The 21,587-nt window shown below is 41.1% G+C and overlaps 1 protein-coding gene across 1 annotated transcript; it reads right to left on the bottom strand.

Moving 5' to 3' along the window:
- Positions 1–3,908: 3,908 nt before the first annotated feature.
- LOC308503428 (olfactory receptor 2AT4-like) lies at positions 3,909–5,450 on the bottom strand (the record flags this gene model as incomplete). The annotated part of the gene is made up of 3 exons (XM_081062719.1): positions 3,909–4,341; positions 4,383–4,491; positions 5,399–5,450. The coding sequence occupies 3 exons, from the start codon at positions 5,448–5,450 to the stop codon at positions 3,909–3,911; spliced, it is 594 nt and encodes a 197-aa protein (XP_080918845.1).
- Between the last annotated feature and the right edge of the window lie 16,137 nt (positions 5,451–21,587).

Raw genomic sequence — 21,587 nt, forward strand, 5'->3', positions numbered from 1 at the left:
CATAATTATTTATGTAAATCAAAAGTGTGCACATATGCATAAAACAGCATTACATATTTTACAAAAATATGCATAGATTTATGGACGTACACCCACTCCATCAGAATTGGTGCTCAAGTGGGAAAGGGGAACAGGAGGGTGATTGGGAGAGGGTTACAGGTAAAGAGGAAGAATGAATAAAACAAGCAAGGAGCTCGCACAGATTAATGGGCATAATGTGCTCAGAGCTCTCTTCTCCTAACGTCCCAAAATTAAAAAGTGCCCTGATGGGAGAATTACTTGTACACAGTGCTGAGGGACACATATGAATGGTATTTCAGGGTGAGGTGCCAGGGCAGGCTCCTCCCAGATGATATTTCAGGAGAAGCCTGAGTAAGATTTCAGCCGAAACAGATGAAAAGAAAGAGGGTTTCAGGAAGAGAGAAGAGTGAGCTGTTGGTGAGAATGAGAACTTGGTGTATTTGCAAAACTGAAAAAAGCTCAGAATTGCCAGGAGAGAGGCAATGGCAAGATTTGAGGTGAAAGAGATCATTTAGGACCAGATCACAGAGAGCCTTTCATGTATGTTGAGGGTGGTGAGGTGACCAGATTTGTGTGTCAGAAAGCCCATTCAGGCCACTATGGAACGGAGGGCGGGGGACACAGGCAGAGGGACCAGTGGGGCACCTGCTGTGCTCATTCAGGAGAGAGAAGGAGGTGACATCTGCACTAGGGTCAATGAGGTGGGGATGGAGAGGAGCGGATGCAGTTTAGAGATAGTTGAAAGATGAAAACTGCTCTCACTCAAATCGTCACAACAACTACGTGATACACATAGGGAAATGACGCCTCTAAGTGTACCAAGCTCCGAATGCCTGCCCTCCCACCCCACTTTTTAAGGCAAACTGCTCCACTAGTACTCGTGTCCTTGTTAAACCATGTGATTAAACTCTGTACATCTCCTTCTGGTGACAACTAATTGGTCCAGAGGTGGGCATCTGCCAAAAGGACAGCCAGCCCCTAGGCTACTCAGGGACCTATGACCTATGGCCTGGTTTGAAACTATTTTTTAAATATTTTTTATTTTGGTAAAATATACATAACACAAAATTTACCATTTTAAACTGGTAAATTAAGTCCACTATACAGTGGCATTCAGTCCGTTCACAACGTTGTGTGACCATTGCCACTGTCCATTTCCAGAACTTTTTCATCATTCAAAACAGACACTCTGTACACATAAAACAGTAACTCTCCCTTTCCTCCTTCCCACTTTCTGTCTTTATAATTTGATTATTCCAGTACCTCACATAGGTGGACTCACACAATATTTGTCCTTTAGTGACTGGCTATTTCACTTAGCATAATGTCTTTGAGGTTTACCCATGTTGTAATGTCAGAATTTCATTCCATTTCTTTTTCTTTTTTTTTTTTTTTTTTGGAGGGTTCAGCTCACAGTGGCCCATGAGGGGATGGAACTGGCAACCTTGGTGGTATTAGCACCACGTTCTAACCAACTGAGCTAATCGGTCACCCCAGAATTTCATTCCTTTTTAAGACTGAATTATATATATATATCTCACATTTTGTTTATTAGCGTATCTGTTGATGGACATTTGGGTTGTTTCCTGCTTTTGGCTATTGTGGATATGCTGCTATAAACATAGGTGTACAAATATCTCTTAGGGCCTTCCTTTTAATTCTTATGAATATATACCCAGAAGTAGAATTGATGGATCATTTGGTAATTTTATGTTAAATTTTCTGAAGAGCCACCATATTGTTTTCCACAGTGCCTGTACCATTTTTTCCCAAGGGTTCCAATGTCTCTGCATCCTCACCAATGCTCGTTATTTTTCATTTTTGATAATAGCCATCCCAATGGGTGTGAAGTGGTGTCTCATGATGGTTTTGATTTGCCTGATGGCTAACGATTGATGCTGAGCATGTTTTCATGTGCTTATTTGCTGTTTGTATCTCTTCTTCAGAGAAATGTCTATTCAAGTCTTTTGCCCATCTTTTAATTGGGTTATTTGGTTCTTTTTGTTGCTGAGCTGTGGGAGTTTTTTTTAATATATTCTGGATATTAATCCATTATCAGATATATGATTTGCAAATATTATTTCCCATTCTGTGGGTTGTCTTTTCACTCTCTTAATGGTGTCCTTTGATGCACAAAAGTTGAAGCTATTTTTTAAGTTGGGAGATACAGAGAGACTGTACCAATTAGCAGGTAAGGCTACCGGTGAAAACATTATTGTTGTTATTTCATCTCCATTAATGAAAAATGTTTAGGTGGAGCCACAGAGTAATAGTGAGTGGGGGTGGAACTAGCCTGGGATTCCATATCACTATGATCCACTCTCCACATGATTAATTCATTGTTCCATCTGGAAGGGGAACTGAAGATGAAAGAATGTCATAAGGTTCATCCAGAGACACAGGAAACCAAAGCCCTGGATGGATACTGAAACTGACAGTAGAAGAGAAGTTGCACAAAACAGAACATCAGTGGTAACATGGGGAGACTGCGGGAGTTATTTATCCGGTGGTAGTGGAGTAGAGAAAAAACAAAAAATTCCTCTCCACGTCCTTAGGTTAAGTTCTAATAGCTCATGAAACTCAGAGGCAAGGTAATTTATTAAGGTCCCCTTTAGACCTTGAGAATTGTGGTCCTACTGAGGTCTAGGTGTCAATTTGAAGGATTGAGGAACAGAAGGACTGCAGATTCAATAAGGTTTAGACAGAAGAACATGAGTCACAATCCCAGTTGCCCAGTGTCAGTACACAAGGAAACCTTCTATCATTCTGCTTCAGGAAGCCCCTTCTGACTGTAACTCAGGATCTCTAAGACTGCTAAAAGCTGAGTCCAGGAACAAACCCTACCTTTTGTTGAATTGCATCATCAATTGAGTTTTCATCTACATTGGGTTTATGCATTGGGAAAATGGTTAAAGTTAATGCTCTGGTTGGCAAAACCTTAGACCCAAGGAACTGGAGTGGGAATATCTGTGATGGGCCAGAGATGAAGATATCGATCCCCAGGTTTTCCTCAAACACTTTTCACTGTACGTTCTATATGTCCCTTAATGGACAAACCCCACAGGTGTTCAAGAGGCAATGTGGCATAAGGGAAGAAAAGAAAGAGCCTGGGCTGGCCACTAAGGCCAGAAAAAGAATTCCTAAGACTGTATTTTGAGAAAGAGTAGAGGTCATGGACACAGCATCCTCCTGATAAGGGGAAATTTCTCTACCTTAGCTCCCCATTGTCGTGGGTGGAAAAACTGTGGTGTGACTGAGAATGAATGTTTTGTTGCCCACATGGGTTTGGTAAGGGACAGCACTTGCCTAAGTGTAAACTTGAAGAAGGGTATGCTCTTTAACGACATCATGAGGGTATAGATACCAGAGGTAAATTTTCTGTGTGACTGGTATAGAAATATTGGTAGTGGCTGTGAATTTTCACGCAACAAGGATTGAAATGGTAGCAGTGTCAGACGTTTTCCTTGAAGGGGTTTCTAAGTAGCTGTTCTAGCAAAAAGGGCATTTATGCTAGACACATTTATGTGTCAGCAGTCCTGGAAACATCTAGAAATATTGGAAGAAGAGACATAAGGGAAAAGGCTGAATTTCTTCCTGGTCAAATACTTGGAGTCTCTGACAATAAAACTCCTTTGAATTCATGGAAATGTGAACACAATTGTATTCACAGTCTTGTGAAATTTGGGATTCATAACTTAAAAATTAAATAGAAAAATATCATCCATTTGTCTGCGAGTTAAGGGAAGAAAATCATTATTTTATCACAGTGGAGGAATACCTAAAACTATATTTTGAGAATTATTATTCTAACTATCTGGCTGCCTGAATTCTCCATTTTCCCCTCTATCGTTATTGGTGTTTGTGAGTAGACCAGTTACATGTACGAATCAAGGTTTCCTAGTATTCTTTGGGCCCCAGGGATGTGCCATTTTGGTGATGGCTGCGATGACATCCTTGTTCCTCAGCATGTAGATCAGAGAGGTGAGGACAATGGAGAACACCATGTTGCCCATGATGTGGAAGTCAGGGGCCAGGTCAGCTCTGTAGGCCACGTAGGCGATCGCAATGGATGAGTAGTAGGTGCCAACCACCAGGAGGTGGGAGCTGCAAGTAGAGAAGGCTTTTGAGCGGCCTTCTCGGGAGGTGATGTGAAGCACCGAGGCCAGGGTGTGGGCATAGGAGAGAAGCACCAGGAGAAGGGGCAGGAAGGACACCACCATGGCGATGCAGAAGCCCATGAGTGTCTGGGGCGTGGGGTCAGAGCAGGAGGCCTGGACCACGGCCAAGTGGTCACAGAAGCAGTTAGAGATGTGAGCAGTGCTACCAAAAGCCATGTGGGAGGTCTGCACCACCACAAGTACATGGGCTTGTGGAGGCTGGGCTCTGCCACCACAGCCACCAGGATGAGGGTGTTACCCACCAGGATGAGCAGTAGAAGAAGAGAAAGACAAGAAGGTAGGAAGAGTGATTCTGGCAGAGAGGGGAAGCCGTACGATAGAAGATGACCAAGTAGTCCTCTGATCTGTTACAGGCTGTAGTCTGCATGGCGGCTTAAGCTGGATGCTCAGTGGGTGGGCAGTGAAAACATCCGGGAACCGGGCATATCTGGAAAACAGAACAATCAGTGATCGGGGAATGAGAATTACATAACTATCACTGTATAATTAATGTAGCCAAATTATTTACAATCAACTTTGTAAGAGAGATGACAGGCCCTGTCCTCATCCTATCTCTATTCCCTCTTTCCTTTTCTAATCAAATTTGGAAAAATTGCCGGTGACATACAAAGCCATGTGTTACATGCTCAGTATGTACTAGACAAGTTCAACAAGACAGACAAGGTCTCCAACCTCATGTAGCTGAAATTCTGGGGGTAGAGGAAGACATGAAGCAATGAATCACGTAGTTACTTACTTGCAATTGTGGAAGAGTTTCTGTGGCTCCTCTTTCCCGTGTCCCATGTGATCCTTTCGGGGGCATCAGATCTTAAACCAGGCCTCTAAACTTTCTCTTTCGGCATTTACTTTAAGTTTTTTTAAAGTGACATCTTTGTCACCACGTTACTAGGACAGGCAGATTTCTCCAAGGTTTACAGCAACATGCTGTCTCCAACCATAATTATTAACCAGGGAACGACTCCTTTTGCTCTTGTTTTCTTGGTGCAGTGGTACTGTTTGTCTCCATCTAAGTTGAATACTCTGTATCACCTCTCTGGATGTGGGGCTCTTTGTCATGTTAAAGTGAGGGAGTGACACTGAAAATGTTGTTGGGGAGAAGAGTTATTCCTGGCTGGAGTCTGAACTGATAATGAATTCTCCCACCATGGGGTAGCAACAGAGAATCCAAGACAGTATGTGTGTTACTCCATTGAACTTGCCTCCTTCATGGCTGTGGCTGCTTAAGCAGGCATGCTTGTTGAACCACTGCATGCCCAGCAGTCTTCTGAAGTCCCTGGTCAGAAGTTGTCATGTGACCTGGGCAGGCCTGGGAGGCCTGGCTCACAGAGCGGAGGAACTAGAGATCTGCTTGCTTTAGCTGCTCAGAAGCAAAAGAATCCCGGAATCAGAAGGGAGTGTTTTCAACCCACAGACCTGGGAGGTTTGAGCTGCCAGAAATCCTGTCTCCATCCTATGCCTGAACTTTAGAATTGTCCCTCGGGTTAAGTGACCCCTCGGGCCAGTCCAAGTCCACACTGGTATGACTGTCTCACCGATCCTGATGATTCCATGAGCCTTGTCCCTGTGATTTTCCTTCTCACCTCTAATTTCTCTCTCTTCTCACAGCTCTTAGGCATAAAACCACCCATGTGAAAACCGGAAAAAAATCTTTTTTTATTTTCAAGGCCAACTAATTCCCCCCTCCGCCCCCGCCCTCAAGGCCAGAGACTGAGCAGGGGCTTTCCCAGGTGTCACAGGATTGGATGTAGAGTCACCACCAGAACTCAGGTTTTTGATTCCCAGGGCAGGACTGTTTCTTCTACGCCATGTTCCCTGGAGAACCCAGAAGTTCAAGTTTACAAGGGAGAAAATATTAGGACTAAGGTTTTCTATTTCCTTTTCTGTTTCTTTATTGATAACATCAGATGAATCTACATTTCAGATTTTTATGTGAGTCTCGATAGGGTAAGTACTAAATTAAGAATGGGTATCTGACAATGAAAATCTTTGTTTGAAATAATGTTCCAGAAGTCAGCCCCCAGGATCTAGCAAAAGAGTGAAACCGCTTTGTCCTAAATTGAGAGCGTTATCCCTTAGTTAACCGAAAACCATTTAATTTCAGTCACCAGGTTTTTTTCTCAAACCCAAAGGGATGTAATTGGCACTGCCCTAGACATTTCTGCTCTCAGAGAGGCTAATGGTTCCCGGTGAGGCACAGTAGGGGGGTTGAGGGGCAGAAATGCAGAGGGCCAAAGCCAGAGGGTCAATCAAGTCCAGGTGCCCCTCTCCTGTGTCCTCTGTCCCACAGCTTTGCGGGTGGAGGTAGGGTTGCTGAGACCCTGGTGGAGAGGGGGTACATGGCGTTTCACTGCCAGGCGGCGCTGGGCTATCCAACAGGCAGACCAGGCGCGTGCTGGGTCTCCACAAGGCAGGGCACCACAAGTACTTCCTGAAAGAATTTCACCTTCGATATTTCAAAGCCCCATTCTTGCTTTATTTTGAATTACACACTACTTGTGAGTGACACGGCCCTGTGCCTAGTGCCCACTGGGAGTTATGTCTCAGGGCATAGAACTTGCCTAGCAGGTTCTCCTTGTCAGGATTGTGTATGACTGGTTACAGTGCTGGAGGGGACAGAGGACAAAAAGCCCAACCTGACACTACACTTTAGAACACCATCACTTCTCATCCAGCCCTGCCACAGAGTGGTTATGTCCCTTCCACAAAGGGGTCACTGGGGGTTAGAGCACGACAGGCACTTGTCCAAGGCCACAGCTGGTGTGCAGTGAGAGCAGAGGTTGTTCTGGAGCCAGCCTGCTGTAAGGAGCTGAGCCCCATCTGGCAACCGAGAGTCCTGGCTCCTGGACAAGTTCTGCCACTTGCTGCTGTGACTTTGGGCCTCTGAGCCTCAGTTTCCTCATCTATGCAGTGAGGGTCTTAGGGAACAGATTTATGAGGGGTTTCCAATTCAATGAGATCTTTTTGAATATCCGCTCTGTTTTCAGCAGAGGGGGCACTCCAAAATGGTCCACGTCCAAGGGCAATGGCTCACCCACGTAGTGAGCACCGGCTGCCAGCCGAGTTTTTTACCTTCATTATGTCATGTGGACCTTAGTGGTTAAGTGTGTGGCCTTGAGAGTCTGAAAGGACTCGATTGCAATCCCAGCTCCTACCTCCAACTGTGTGACCTTGGGAAAATCACTTCCCCTCTGAGCCCTTTTCCCTCATTGTGACCTCCTGGGCTTGTTGTGAGTCTTGATGGAAAGAACGCTTGGACAAAGCTTACACAAGAACCTGGGACATGTCAGAGTGCGAAGTGTGCTAGTGTTTCCAATGGTTACTGCTGTCCTCAGTCTTGTTTTCCTGTGCAGCACCCTTGGCCATGATGATTTGAGTCCCACATGTGAGCATACGCCCGTGCACAGACCTACCGGGGTATGTGGTCCAAGATCCCACAGCCCATGTGTGCATACCAAGCTGGATCTTGGTTGTCGGCCTCTTGTGCACACCCAGTCAGTCTTCCTGATCCCTGGCCCAGATTTCTAGGCTCTGGCCTCCCCACCCCAGCTTTCTCTGCCTTTCCCCTGGCATTCCATTCATTGCCCTTCTCTCCTGTGAAGCCTGGTCCACATTGCTGTTTCCTGTGCTGTCTCTGTGCAAGACCTTGTTGAAGGCTGAGCCACGGCTCATTAGACCTTCAGCCCCTCTTTTCAGGGATGCCTCCTGGGGTCCTTCTCTCAAGATGGTTCTCCCACGGGACACCATCCCTCAAGGATCAATTCCCTGGCATCTTCTGGAGCACATCTGAGAGGGTGGAAGGATGTCCCTGGGCTTTGCTGACCATGAGGACACATTATTAGCAGCCCTCAAGGGCTCAGCACTTCACTCCAGTGCTGCAGCCTTCATTCTTATTACGAGTCTGACTGATATCCATGGGATGGATCAGTCTACCTGACTTTGCCTACTCTTGCTGTTTTGCAGTGCTGGTTTACCTACTATTTGTAAATCAGGTACCCTTTGGTTAATAGTTACATGGGACACGAATATCTTTGTGCCCATTCTGAGAGATCTAATACCTTAACACTTCTCCAGATCTCCTCTTTACCAATCCCCTTATCTTGTTCTTTATAAGTTCCTTCATAGCTCAGCAAAACCATTAGTCATTGCCCATAAAGTTGTATAAATCTATACCTCTTTCCATTTCACCTTCTACCAAGCAAAAAGCCAGCAGCGTTGCCCAAGATTCTGCCCACTGATGGGATTTACCTTGTTATTGATTCTTCAGGGACCTCCTGAATGGGGCTGCAGGGCTGCAGCAGTCCACTTTTGGGTGGTCTCAGTGTATTTTGAACAACTATTTGTAAATCAGGTCTGAATTTTTTTCTTCTTGAAGGAGTTGGTTATAGGAAATTTCCCATGAGGCTGTATGTTAGGCTTGATGGAAAGGCGTTAATACAGCAAGATAAAGATGGTGTGTCATGGGAGTCTGAGCCACCTGCTCATGAAATTTACTTGTGCTTTAGGATTTACTTGAGCTAATAATATAACATTTCTCACTTGCAATTGATGATGGGATGTTTCCATACATATCCAATTTTATATTTTGTTTATTCAAATGAATACCCAATACATAAGGGACAACTTGAGACCCATAGTCATGAAGTTCCCTGGTCAGGCATTCAATCTGCATGAGAGCCAGGAACTACTTCTCCAAAAAAAGTCCTGGTTCACTCTAAAATCCTAGGGCTGGTGCTGCGATTCTCTTATTCATAGTGTATGTTATGTCAAAATTTCAAAGAGGACTTTAAAGTTTTGGCTATGTCAGAATAGCCTGTTTGGAACTAACCTTCCTGCCCCAAACAACTGTAATCCTGGACAATATGTATAAAACAATTGTTTGAAGGCTTCAGAGAGCAAGCAATGGCATGCCTCGAAGAACAGCAGTATTTGAAAGAGGGAAAGCTCAGGAGGTGAGTCCACATGACCCCAGCCTTTTACCTGAGGGCATTTCCCAATTTGCAGGGCTGGAGAGTCGAGCTCAGTTAGAAAAGAGAAGTCTCACTAGGCTGAGGAAATATGGGGTTGGGATTCGGGTAACCAAAGTGGCTGGATCTTGAGGGGCAGAATCCTGGATAAGAGAGTACTGCAGAGAAGGAACATCAAATCTATAAACAAATTCCCTTCAAGTCATTGACCAACTCCTGAGGTGTGCATAGATAGGGAAAGACTTGGAGAGCCCAGAAGAATATAGCTGGCAGGTTACAGAGTTGCAGTGAGATTTTAGCACCCACATGATTGTGTAGAGTCTGAGGTTGGAATTCAAGCCCTAGCTAAGTGGATGGGCCTTGGTAAGTCCTCCAGGACTTCAGTTGAGACCCTGGAAATGCCAGGCTCTAGGAGTAATGGCTAAACCCTATAAATAAAGGCAAATTAGAATAGATGAGGCATAAGAATGAACAACCAAGCCACAACAAAGATGACCCATTGATACTTTGTTTGCTAGAAGAATACAACTCTCCTTGAAGGAAGATAAATCATCTATAGCTTAAAAAAATTTTTGTCTTCAATGTCCAGTACCCAATCAAAAAGTTGAGGGCAGGTTAAAAAAATTTGAATAGGCCAAATGAGACAAAGAAAGAGTAGAAACAAAAACATAGATATCATAATTACGAGACAGGGACCTTAAATTAACTATAATGACTATATCACCCCCCCGCCATGCAAATAGAGGAAAAGATAGACAAAGTATAAGAAATGAAAAATTTCAAGAGAGAATTGGAATCTATAAAATAAAATAAATGAACATTTCAGAACTGAAAAATATAGTGTGTGAACTTGAGAACTTTTTGGATGGGTATAAATAGGAAAGGATGAGCAAAAGAAAGACAGGTTAATAGAAAATAACCAAAGTGAATCACAGAGGACAAAAATAATTAGAAAAAAAAAGAGCACAAAAGTTTGTGGGTCCTGTTCAAAAGATCTGAAATGCATGCAATTCAAATCCCAGAAGTAGAAGGGAAAAAGAACGATACAAAAACAATTTGCACAGATAATGTCTGAGAAATCTCCAAAACTGGTGAGAAATCAACGTACGGATTTAAGAAGCTCAGCAAATCCCAAGCCAAAAAAACCGAAAACCCACCAAGGAAACACAATGTATCACTGTCAAACTTTTGAAAACCGAAGTTCAAGGAAAAAAACTAAAAAATAGCCAGAGAAAGTAAGATACTTTTCCTTTAATGTAGCAACAATAGGAATGAGAACTACCTTCTCAATAGAAACTATGGAAGCCAACAGACTGTAGAATGACATCTTAACAGTGCTAAAAGGAAAAACTCTCCTAGCCTAGAATTTTATGCTCACCAAAATATCCTATAAAATGGAATTCATATTAAAATCTCTCAGTAAAGTGTGGGATGGAAAAGAACACCCTCAGCCTCATAAATGGCACCTATGAAAAATCCATAGCTAACATCATGGTTAATGGTGTAAGACTGAATGCCTTTTACCCTAAGACGAGGAAGTAGACAGCCTATCTTCTCTCACCACTTTTATTCAGTACTGCGATGGACATCCTAGCCAGTGCAAAAAGGCAAGAAAAGAAATAAAAGGCATAAATATTGGAAAGGAGTAAATAAAAATCACTATACAAAATATCTATTTTATTTCTGTATACAAACAATAACCAATTGGAAATAAAAATAAAAATATCATTTGTAATGGAATAAAAAAACATAGAATTGGTGATAAAGTTAACAAAATACTTGCAAGACCTGTGTTCCAAACTATAAAACAGTGCTGAAAAAAATTAAAGAACTAGATAAATGGAGAAGAAAACCATAATTACAGAGTGAAAGAGTCAACATTGTTTAGAAGACAAATATATCCAAATTGTTCAATAGAATCAATACGATCCCCATCAAATACAAGCAGACTTTTTTGTAGAAATTGAGCAGCTGATTCTAAATTTACATGGAACTACAAAGGACCTGGGAAAGCCAGAACAATTTTGAAAAAGAAGAAAAATCGAGGGGACACATGGTACATGATTTTCAAAATATTTATATGGAAAAAAGTGAAACTTGATCCTTAGCTCATACCATATACAAAAAATTAATTGAAAATGTTTCATGAAACTAAATATTAAAAACTAAAACTATAAAACTTCCAGGAGAAAACATGGAGGATAAACCTTTGAAAGGTTGAGGTGGGCAAAGATTTTATTTATTTATTTATTTATTTATTTATTTATTTATTTATTTATTTATTTATTTTTATTTTTATTATTATTATTAGTTTCAGGTGCACAAGACAAAGTAATACTTAGACGTTTATCATTTTATTTTATTTTTTCAATGATTAGTTTCAGGAGTACAAAACAACATAGTAATTAGACATTTACCTGCTTCATCAAGTAGTAACCCTAACAAGTCTACTATCCATCTGACTCTGTACACAGCTGTTACAATACCATTGACTATATTCCCTCTGCTGTACTTTACGTCCTGTGACTACACACACACACACACACACACACACACACACACACACACACACACACAAGGTCAGACAATTAAGTTCGTGAACTTGTTGCAACGATGTTGCTAATCTTTTTTGATATCAGAGGGATTAGTCATTATGAATTTGTACCAGCTGGACAAATTGTGGGCGAACAGTCAGGTCGTCTAACTGTTTCATGCAGCCTTTTCAGCACTTTCAAGTTTACTATTTGGAAGTGCTGAAAAGGCTGCATAAAACAGTTAGGTGACCTGAACTGTTTGCCCACAATTCATGGCTCTTGCATCACGACAATGCACCAGCTCCCACGGCACTGTCTGTGAGGGAGTTTTTAGCCAGTAAACAAATAATTGTATTGGAGCACCCTCCCTATTCACCTCATTTGGCCCCCAAAGACTTCTTTCTTTACCCGAAGATAAAGGAAATATTAAAAGGTAGGCATTTTGACTACATTCAGGACATCAAGGGTAATATGACAACAGCTCTTATGGCCATTCCAGGAAAAGAGTTCCAAAATTGCTTTTGAAGTGTGAACTAGGTGCTGGCTTTGGTGCATAGTTTCCCAAAGGGAAGGTGACCATAGTGATATTCAGCAGTGAGGTATGCGGCACTTTTTCTAGACTGAGAATAGGTGTCAATTCTTTTTTGAATGTTTGGTAAAATTCATCTGTGAAACCATTTGGTCCAAGACTTTTGCTTGTTGGGAGCTTGTTGATTACTGATTTGATTTTATTAGTAGTAATCGGTATGTTCAGATTTTCTGTTTCTTTTTGATGCAGACTTGGAAGATTGTATTCTTCTAGGAATTTATCCATTTCTTCCAGATTGTCTAATTTGTTGGCATATAGTTCCTTGTAGTATTATTTTCTTTTTATTTCTGTGGTGTCCATTGCCACTTCTTTTTCATTTCTGATTTTATTAATTTGGGTCCTCTCTCTTTTTTTTCTAGATGAGTCTGGTTAAAGGTTTTCAATTTTGTTTATCTTAAAAAAAACAGCTCTTGGTTTCATTGATCTTTTGTATTTTTTTGCTTTGTCCCATAGATTCGGGGTCATTTTGTTTTGATTTTCATTTGTCTCACGATATATTTTGATATCTTCCTTGATCTCATGGTTGACCCATTCATTATTTAGTATCATGTTATTTAGCCTCCATGTGTTTGTGTGTTTTCTGTTTTTTTCTTGTAATTGATTTCTAGTTTCATCTCATTGTATCAGAAAAGATGCTTGACATGATTCCAGTCTTCTTAAATTTATTGAGACTTGTTTTGTGCCCTAACATGTGGTCTATCTTAGAAAGGGTTCCATGTACACTTGAAAAGTGTTGGCCTTTTCGGGTTCATCTTGTTTGGGACTCTCTGTGCTTTATGGGCTTGTATATGTATTTCCTTCACCAAGTTAGGGAAGTTTTCTGTCATTATTTCTTCAAATAGGTTTTCAATTCCTTGCTCTCTCTCTTCTCCTTTTGGTACCCCTAAAATGCAATTGTTGGTATGCTTGATGTTGTCCCAGAGGCCCCTTAAGTGCTCCTCAATTTTTTGAATTCTTTTTCACCCTGCCCCAACTCCATTCCCATCTATCATCCTGACAGATCTAATACCTATCCGGCACCATACACAGTTATCACAATATTGTTGACTATATTCCTTATGCTGTACCATACACCCCCATGACTACTGTGTAACAACCAATTAATCTTTTCCCCTTTTAACTCATCTCTAATCCCTCTCCCATCTTAAAGAAGTCCCTCTAAGATTTCTTGTAATACTGGATTGGTGGTGATGAACTCCTTTAGCTTTCTTTTGTCTGGGAAAACTCTATCTGTCCTTCAATTCTAAATGATAGCTTTTCTGGGTAATCTTGATTGTAGATCTTGCATTTCATTGCTTTGAATATTTCCTACCAATCTCTTCTGGCGTGCAAAGTTTCTGTTGAGAAATCAGCTGATAATCGACCTACCTTGTAGGTAACTAACCTCTTTTCTCTTGCTGCTTTTAAGATTCTTTTTGTATTTAACCTTTGGCATTTTAATTATGATGTGTCTTGGTGTTTTTTTCAGTCTCTATTTCATTTCTTTTGCTCTCTGGTTGAGGTTTTCTGCTACCTTATTTTCTACATTGCTGGTTTGATCCTCTGCTTCATGTAACCTACTGATGATTCCCTGTAATATATTCTTCATTTCCATTATTGTATTCTTTATTTCCAACTGGTTCTTTTTCATGTTTTCCATCTCCATTTTTATGTTTCATATCTCTTTGTTAAAGTTCTCCATGAAATCAGTAAGCATCCTTATAACCAGTGTTTGGAACTCTGCGTCTGATAGATTCTTTGTCTCCATTTTGTTTACTTCTTTTTCTGGAGCTTTATTCTGTTCTTTTATTTGATACACGTTTCTTTGTCTCCCATTTTGGCTGCTTCCCTGTATTAAGTAGAGCTGCTATGTCTTCTGATCTTAGTAGAGTAATAGGTATGCTGTGGGGTTCAGAGGCAGTCTTTCTGGTCACCTGAGCCACGCACTCCCAGTGTGTCCCTTGTGTGGGTTGTGTGTGCCTTCCTCGTATAGTTGAGACTTGGATGATAATTGCACATCAATGTGAGGGACTGACCCTTGGGGTCCCTGGTTGTGAGGACTGGCCTTGACTACAGTGGAAGAGTTGTTGTCCAGGGGCTGACCCTTACAGAGCAGGACCTGCTTCAGCAGGACTCTGATGCCTGCCCAATCCTCCCCTTGGGTGTGTCATTCTTGGAGGTGGCTGGGTGATGCTCCAGCTGGTTTTGAAGCTGGCCACTGGGGGCGCCAGCCCCAGGACCACCTCGGAGGGGATCTGCTATGGGTCAAGTTCAGCTGCAGCCAGTGCCCCACCCAGGGCCACCTGGCAAGAGCCACAAAGAAATCTGCAACTGGCTGCCACCCTTGCCAGAGCTTGGATGTACCTTAAGAGGCCAAGCTGCAAACTAAGGCTGGCTGCCGCTAGTGCCAAGCTTAGGGCTGCCCAGCCAGAGGTACAGGATGTTCAAGCCAGATGCTGCTTGTCTTGGTTCCGCAAACATTTGGCAGTCCCTAGGAAAGTCTGCTGCATGAGCTAAGGCAGGTAATTTGTACAAAAAAGCCACTGGAAGAGGCTTGAGTGTGCCTGAATGTTGGGTAGGGCGGGGTCTCAAATAGCCAGGGCATGGCAAACGAACAGCAGAGACTCAGATATGGCAGCAGCCTGTGTCCACACTCCGGGATGGGGGAGAGCTCAACAAAGAAACAATGCCTCCACTAATTCCTCTGTCCAGGAGAAAGCTGCCGTCCCAAGCCAGACAACTCAGTTTCCCACCATATGTCCCTGCTGCCTCTCCAGCTGCTGCCCCCGCACTGGTACTCAGAGCCAGTGATTCCATTTGTGGGGAAGTCCATGCACCATCACTTTAAGAGGAGCACCTAGGAGTGCAGCCACATTCTGTCTCACTCAGTCACAATCTCTGCTAGTTTTCACAACCAGAAATTATGGGAACTTCTCTCCCTGGGACTGGGACTCTGGGCTGGGACTTCTCACTCCTCTGAGGGGTGGGTGGGGGACCACCACAAACGAAATATCCCTCCCGATCTTTAATGGTCACACGCAGGTATTGGACCAGCCCGTTCTTCACTTCTGCCGCTCCTGCCAATCTGGAAGTGGCTTCTTCTACACGTCCTTAGTTGTATGGCTTTGGTTCAGCAGGATTTTAGGTGATTCTCAATGATGGTGTTTTTGTAGTTTAGTTGTAATTTTGATGTCGTTGTGAGAGAAGGTAAGCACAGTGTTTACCTACTGCACCATCTTGGTGTTCCCTCTAATTGCCTTACTGTTGATCTCTGCCTTTATGTCAGTCAATTTTGTTTTATATATATATATCACTAGGGTGATGTCCTCTTGTTGGATTGATCCCTTTATTATTGTGTAATGTCCTTCTTTGTCTCTTATTACAGTCTTTCTTTTAAAGTCTATTTTGTCCAATATAAGTATTGCTATTGCAGCTTTCTTCTCATTTCCATTTGTGGGAAATATCTTTTTTCATCTCTTTACTTTAAGTCTACACATATGTATGTCTTTGGATCAAGGTGGGTCTCTTGTAGACAGTATATGGTTCCTGTTTTCTTATCTATTCAGCTACCCTATGGCTTTTGATTGGAGCATTTAATACATTTACATTTAATGTTATTATTGATAGGTACACAATCATTGCCATTTTATTGTTCAAACTTTTGATCTTTGTTTGTTTGTCTTCTCCTTCTGCTTAAAGAAGTTCTTTTCCCATTTCTTGTAATACTGGCTTGGTACTAATGAACTCCTTTAGCTTTTTCTTGTCTGGGAAACTCTTTATCTCTCCTTCAATTTTAAATGATGGACTTGCTAAGCAGAGTAGTCTTGGTTATAGGCCCTTGTTTTACATTACTTTGAATATTTCCTGCCCATCCCTTCTGACCTGCAAAGTTTCTGTTGAGAAATCAGCTATCCGATAGGAGCACAAAGCTATATGTAATTGGTTGCTGCCTGTGCTGGACCTGAAGGCTTGTGGGGACAGCGTCACTGTGAACAGAGGCTGGCTGCCACTAGTATTGTGCCTTGGGAAGTTTAGCAAAAGGCCCAGGGCCCCCTAGGCCTGTTGGCACCAGTCAGCTGCCCTTAAGGCTCAGCTGTTGAAAGAAGCTCCTTAAGGATGTAGACTGGTTGACCTAGTATTGAGCATGTCGCTGGTGATGCAGCACTACCTGGGTAGGGCGGGGTCCCAGGGAGTCATGAGGCATTGCCAGTGCTGCGGCAAGACTAAAAATGGCCTGCGTGGGAGCCCCTCCCAAGAAATACCAGAAAAAACAAACCCAGAGGCCAGCTTCAGACCACACCAGAGCACTACCTGGTTAGAGCACAACCAAAGGATGGTTTCAATAGGCACAAGAGCCTGAAGGGGCAAATCCCCATCTGTGGGGTCAGCTCCCACACAGCAGCTCATACACTGTGGGCATAGCCAATCCTCATAGTCAGTCAGCCTGAGAGTCAATCCAACGTGATGTGCCAAAAGCGATCTAGGTTCAACTACAACAGGAGAACACACACCACTCAAGGGACACTCCTGGAACACATGTACAGAAAATCAGGAGGACTGTGCCGTTGGACCACACAGGACACATACTAAATAAGGCCACCCAGCAAAGAGTGAGAGACATAGGAGATCTACCTAGAAACAAACACAGACAGGCAGCTAGAATGAGGAAACAAAGAAACATGTCCCAAATAAAAGAACAGGAGAAACTTCCAGAAATACAACTAAATGGTAAAGGTTAAAGACAAAGAGAGAATCTTAAAAGCAGCAAGAGAAAGACAACTAGTGACTTACAAGAGAGCTCCCATAAGACTATCAACTGATTTAATTATAACGTGTCTTGGTGTGGGCCTGTTTGGGTTCATCTTGTTTAGGACTCTCTGCACTTCCTGGGCTTGTATGTCTATTTCCTTCACCAGGTTAGGAAAGCTCTCAGTCATTATTTCTCCAAATAGCTTCTCAATCCCTTGCTGCCTCTCTTCTCCATCTGGTTCTCCTGTGACGTGAATGTTGTTACACTTGATGTTGTCCCACAGGTCCCTTAAACTGTCTTTGTTTTATTTTATTCTTTTTTTTCTTTTGTTGTTCCAATTGGGTGTTTTCTACCCAGGATTGAAATTGCTGATTCAATCCTCTGCTTCATCTAATCTGCTGTTGATTCCTTTGAGGGTATTCTTCATTTCAGTTACTACATTCTTTGTTCCTGACTGGTTATTTTTTTACAGTTTCTATGTCTTTCTTTATGCTTACTATCTCTTTGTTGAAATTCTCACTAAGTTCATTAAGCATTCTTATAACCATTGTTTTGAACTCTATCTCTGGTAGGTTGAACTACGACTACACACTCATTAGAATGTCTAGGATTAAAAAGACTGACAATATCAAAAGACGATGAGTATGTGGAGCAACTGGAATGATAATACATTGCTTGTGGGAATATAATGCTTTGAAAACAGTTGCAGAATGACTTTTGAATTAAACAAACACTTACCATATGACCCTGCAATTCCACTCCCAGTATTTCCTAACAGAAATGAAAGCATATCTCCTCACATATGCATCAAATTGTTCTTCAAAACTTTATTTATAATAGCCCCAACTTGGAAACAATTCAAATGACCATCAATCAGTGAATAAATATGTTGTATATACATACCTGGAAATACAATGAAATAATTCTAGTAATAAAAAGCAGGAAGTATTGACATATGCAACAACATGGATGTCTATTGAAAACATACTGAGCAGAATCCAGACACAAAAGAATACGTATTGTATGATTCCACTTATATGAAACTCTTGAAAAGATAGATCGAATCTGTAACTACAGAAAGCAGATGAGAGGTTGTCTGGAGACTGAGTTGAGAAGGGAAACTGACTGGAAATGGGCGTAAATAAAATTTTGGGGGTTGATGTAAATAGTCTATTTCTTGATTTTGGTGTTGGTTCCATATGTATATACATTTGTTAAAACTCATCAAATTGTATACTTGAAATAGGTGTGTTCTATTACTTGAATATTTTACCTCAATAAAGTTGATTTAAAAAAAAAACTACATGTACAGGGGAGGAAAAGAGGGTAAAACAAAGAAGTTAGGGGTATTTTTTGTCCGGGTTATTGAATGGCCATGGATAGAGTTAATGAGACTCCAGGGATGGAATGCTAATAAGCTAAGAGTATGTGGTAATGAGATAATATATTTGGCTATTTCCTGTAGTCTCTGGGATTATATTCCTACCAAGCAAAGGCCAAGCCTTAATGAACTTGGTAGCTATTGCCTAGAAAATTTTTAAGGGAATAAAGAATGTATTCATAGAAGTGAGAGTTGAGTATTTCTTATAGAGTGTGATTGAAAAGCTCCACTACTAGATTGGCTACCAGGAAGTAAGTTAGAAACTATAGACCAGTCATGGAATGCTACAACAGGAGAACAGATGACCAGTCCCGAAAGAGATCACAAGCATTGTCAAATTGCATCTGAGTTCATTCCCCAAATACAGTGTGTTTTATAGTCAGTGTTAAATTCTTAATTGGCAATCTGACAATTGGAATATGGATATCCAAGTAGAGTTAGAGGAGTTGAGAACACCTGGCACAGGCAGCATGTCTGAAACGTATCCTACTCAGCTCTCCCAACTCACACACTGGTAATTTTTCCCCTTAGGAGGCCATTTCATATGCTATGATTGTAATACAAAGGTGAGGGGGTGACAATATGCAAAGAAATTTCATGGAAGAAAAGTGCCTTTTGCCCATTTTAAGAGTTTACTTTTTATCAAAGTCTGTGACATGGGCCATTAAGGAAACAACAGTGGCCATCTAGTTTTTCCAGCACCATTTCTTAAAAAACCATTCTTTCCTGAGTGAAGATTCTTGGGACCTTTGGTGAAACTTGGTAAGTTATATTAATAAACAGTTATATTAATATCAGAAAAGACAGATTTCAGAACAAAGGAATTATTAAGTATAAAGAGGAACATGAGATAATCATACAGGATTCAATTATCCAAGAAGACATAACAATCCTAAATATATCTGCTCCTACCAACAGAACTTCCAAGTACTAAGGCAAAAACTGATGAAACTGAGGGAGAAATAGAAAAATCCAGTTATAGTTGAAGACTTCAATATTCCTCCTCTCAGTAATGGAATGAATAAGCAGACAGACAATCAGGTTAGAAGTGTTAACAGCACAATCAAATAGTTAGACCTAATGACGTTTATAGAAGATCTCTTCACATAACAGCAGAATTACACCTTCAAGTGCACCTGAAACATTCACCAAGATAGACAATATTCACCAAGGTAGAGCCATTAAATAAAAAAGTAGAAATCATACAGAGTATATTCTCAAACCATATGAGATAAACTAGAAAACAATAACAGAAAGATGTTGGGAAACTCCTCCAAATATTTTGAAATTAAACGAAATATTCTAAATAACTCATGGGTCAATTAGGAAGTCTAAAGGAACATTAAAAACACTTTCTGAATGGAATGAAAATGAAAATATAACACATCAAAATTTGTAGGAATTGCTAACACAGTAGTTACATGGAAATTTATAGAGTTAAATACTTATGTATTAGAAAAGAAGAAAATTCATATCAACAATTTAATCTTCGACATTAAAAAACTAGAAAAAGGGGCCAGCCCGGTGGCTCAGGCAGTTGGAGCTCCGTGCTCTTAACTCCGAAGGCTGCTGGTTCAATTCCCACATGGGCCAGTGGGCTCTCAACCACAAGGTTGCTGTTTCAACTCCTCGAGTCCCGCAAGGGATGGTGGGCATCGTCCCCTGCAACTAAGATTGAACACTGCACCTTGAACTGAGCTGCCACTGAGCTCCCGGATGGCTCAGTTGTTTGGAGCACGTCCTCTCAACCACAAGGTTGCCGGTTCGACTCCTGCAAGGGATGGTGGGCTGCGCCCCTGCAACTAGCAACAGTAACTGGACCTGGAGCTGAACTGCGCCCTCCACAACTAAGACTGAAAGGACAACAACTTGAAGCTGAACGGCACCCTCCACAACTAATATTGAAAGAACTACAACTTGACTGGAAAAAAGTCCTGGAAGTACACTGTTCCCCTTTCCCAATAAAAAGGTCTTAAAAAACAAAAACAAAAATCTAGAAAAAAGGAGATCAAGTTAGACCAAAAGTGTGTAAAAGCAAGAAAATTACAAATATCAGAGCAGAAATCGATATAATTGAAAGAGAAGAACAACTGAGAAGAATCAATGAAACTAAATGCTGATTCTTTGAAAAATCAATAAAATTGATAAGCCTATGACCACATTGACAAAGATAAAATAGAAGACACATTACTAATATCGAGAATGAAAGACGGGATATCCCAGACATTACAAGGATAGTAAGGGAACACTGCAAACAATTCCATGCCCATAAATTCTATAATTTAGAGAAAATGGACAACTCCTTGAGAAGCACAAATTACCAAAACTCATTCAAGAATAAATAGATAATGTTAAAACTGCTATATCTATAAAGAAATTGATTTTGTACTTAAAAATTTTTTCCCTAAAAGAAAATTTTAGGCACAGATGGTTTCACAAGAAAATTCTACCAAATATTAAAGGAAGAAATAACAATGTTCTATACAATGTTTTCCAGAATATAGAAAAGGAGGGAAAACTTCCCAACTCATTTTATAAGAGCAGCCAGCATTACCCTAATACCAAACCACACAAAAAAATTACAAAAAAACTATCAAACTGTAGCCCTCATGAATGTTGATGCAGAAATCCTAAACAAAATATTCATAAATCAAATCCAGCAATATTTAAAAAGGATAATACATCACAACCAAGTGGAGTTCATCCCAGGAATACAAAATTTGTTCAATGTTAAAAAAAAATCAATCAATAAAAATCCCATTATGTTATCAGAGTAAAAGAAAAATGTACTTAAATATAAACCTAGCAAAATATGTGCAAGATCTGTAGACTGAAAACTACAAAACACTGATGAATAAAATCAAAGCAATTTTAAATAAATGGAGAGATATACCATGTTGATGGAGTGGAGGACTCAATATTGTTAAAATGCCAATTGTCCCAAATTTGATCTGTAGATTCATCACAATCCTAATGAACACCCCAGCAAGTTGGTTCGAAAATTTCTATCAGCAACTAGAATAGCCAAAACAATTCTAAAAGAGAGTAACAAAGTTGGAGGATTCACACAACCCAATTTCAACACTAACTATAAAGTTATAGCAATCAGGACAAGTGGTATTATCGAAAAGATAGACACTCCCCCCTTACCCTCTGGTGGAGAACTGACTCTGGGTGGTGAACACACAGTG

Source organism: Rhinolophus hipposideros (assembly GCF_964194185.1).
Source record: "Rhinolophus hipposideros genome assembly, chromosome: 10".
NCBI classification, from domain to species: Eukaryota; Metazoa; Chordata; class Mammalia; order Chiroptera; family Rhinolophidae; genus Rhinolophus; species Rhinolophus hipposideros.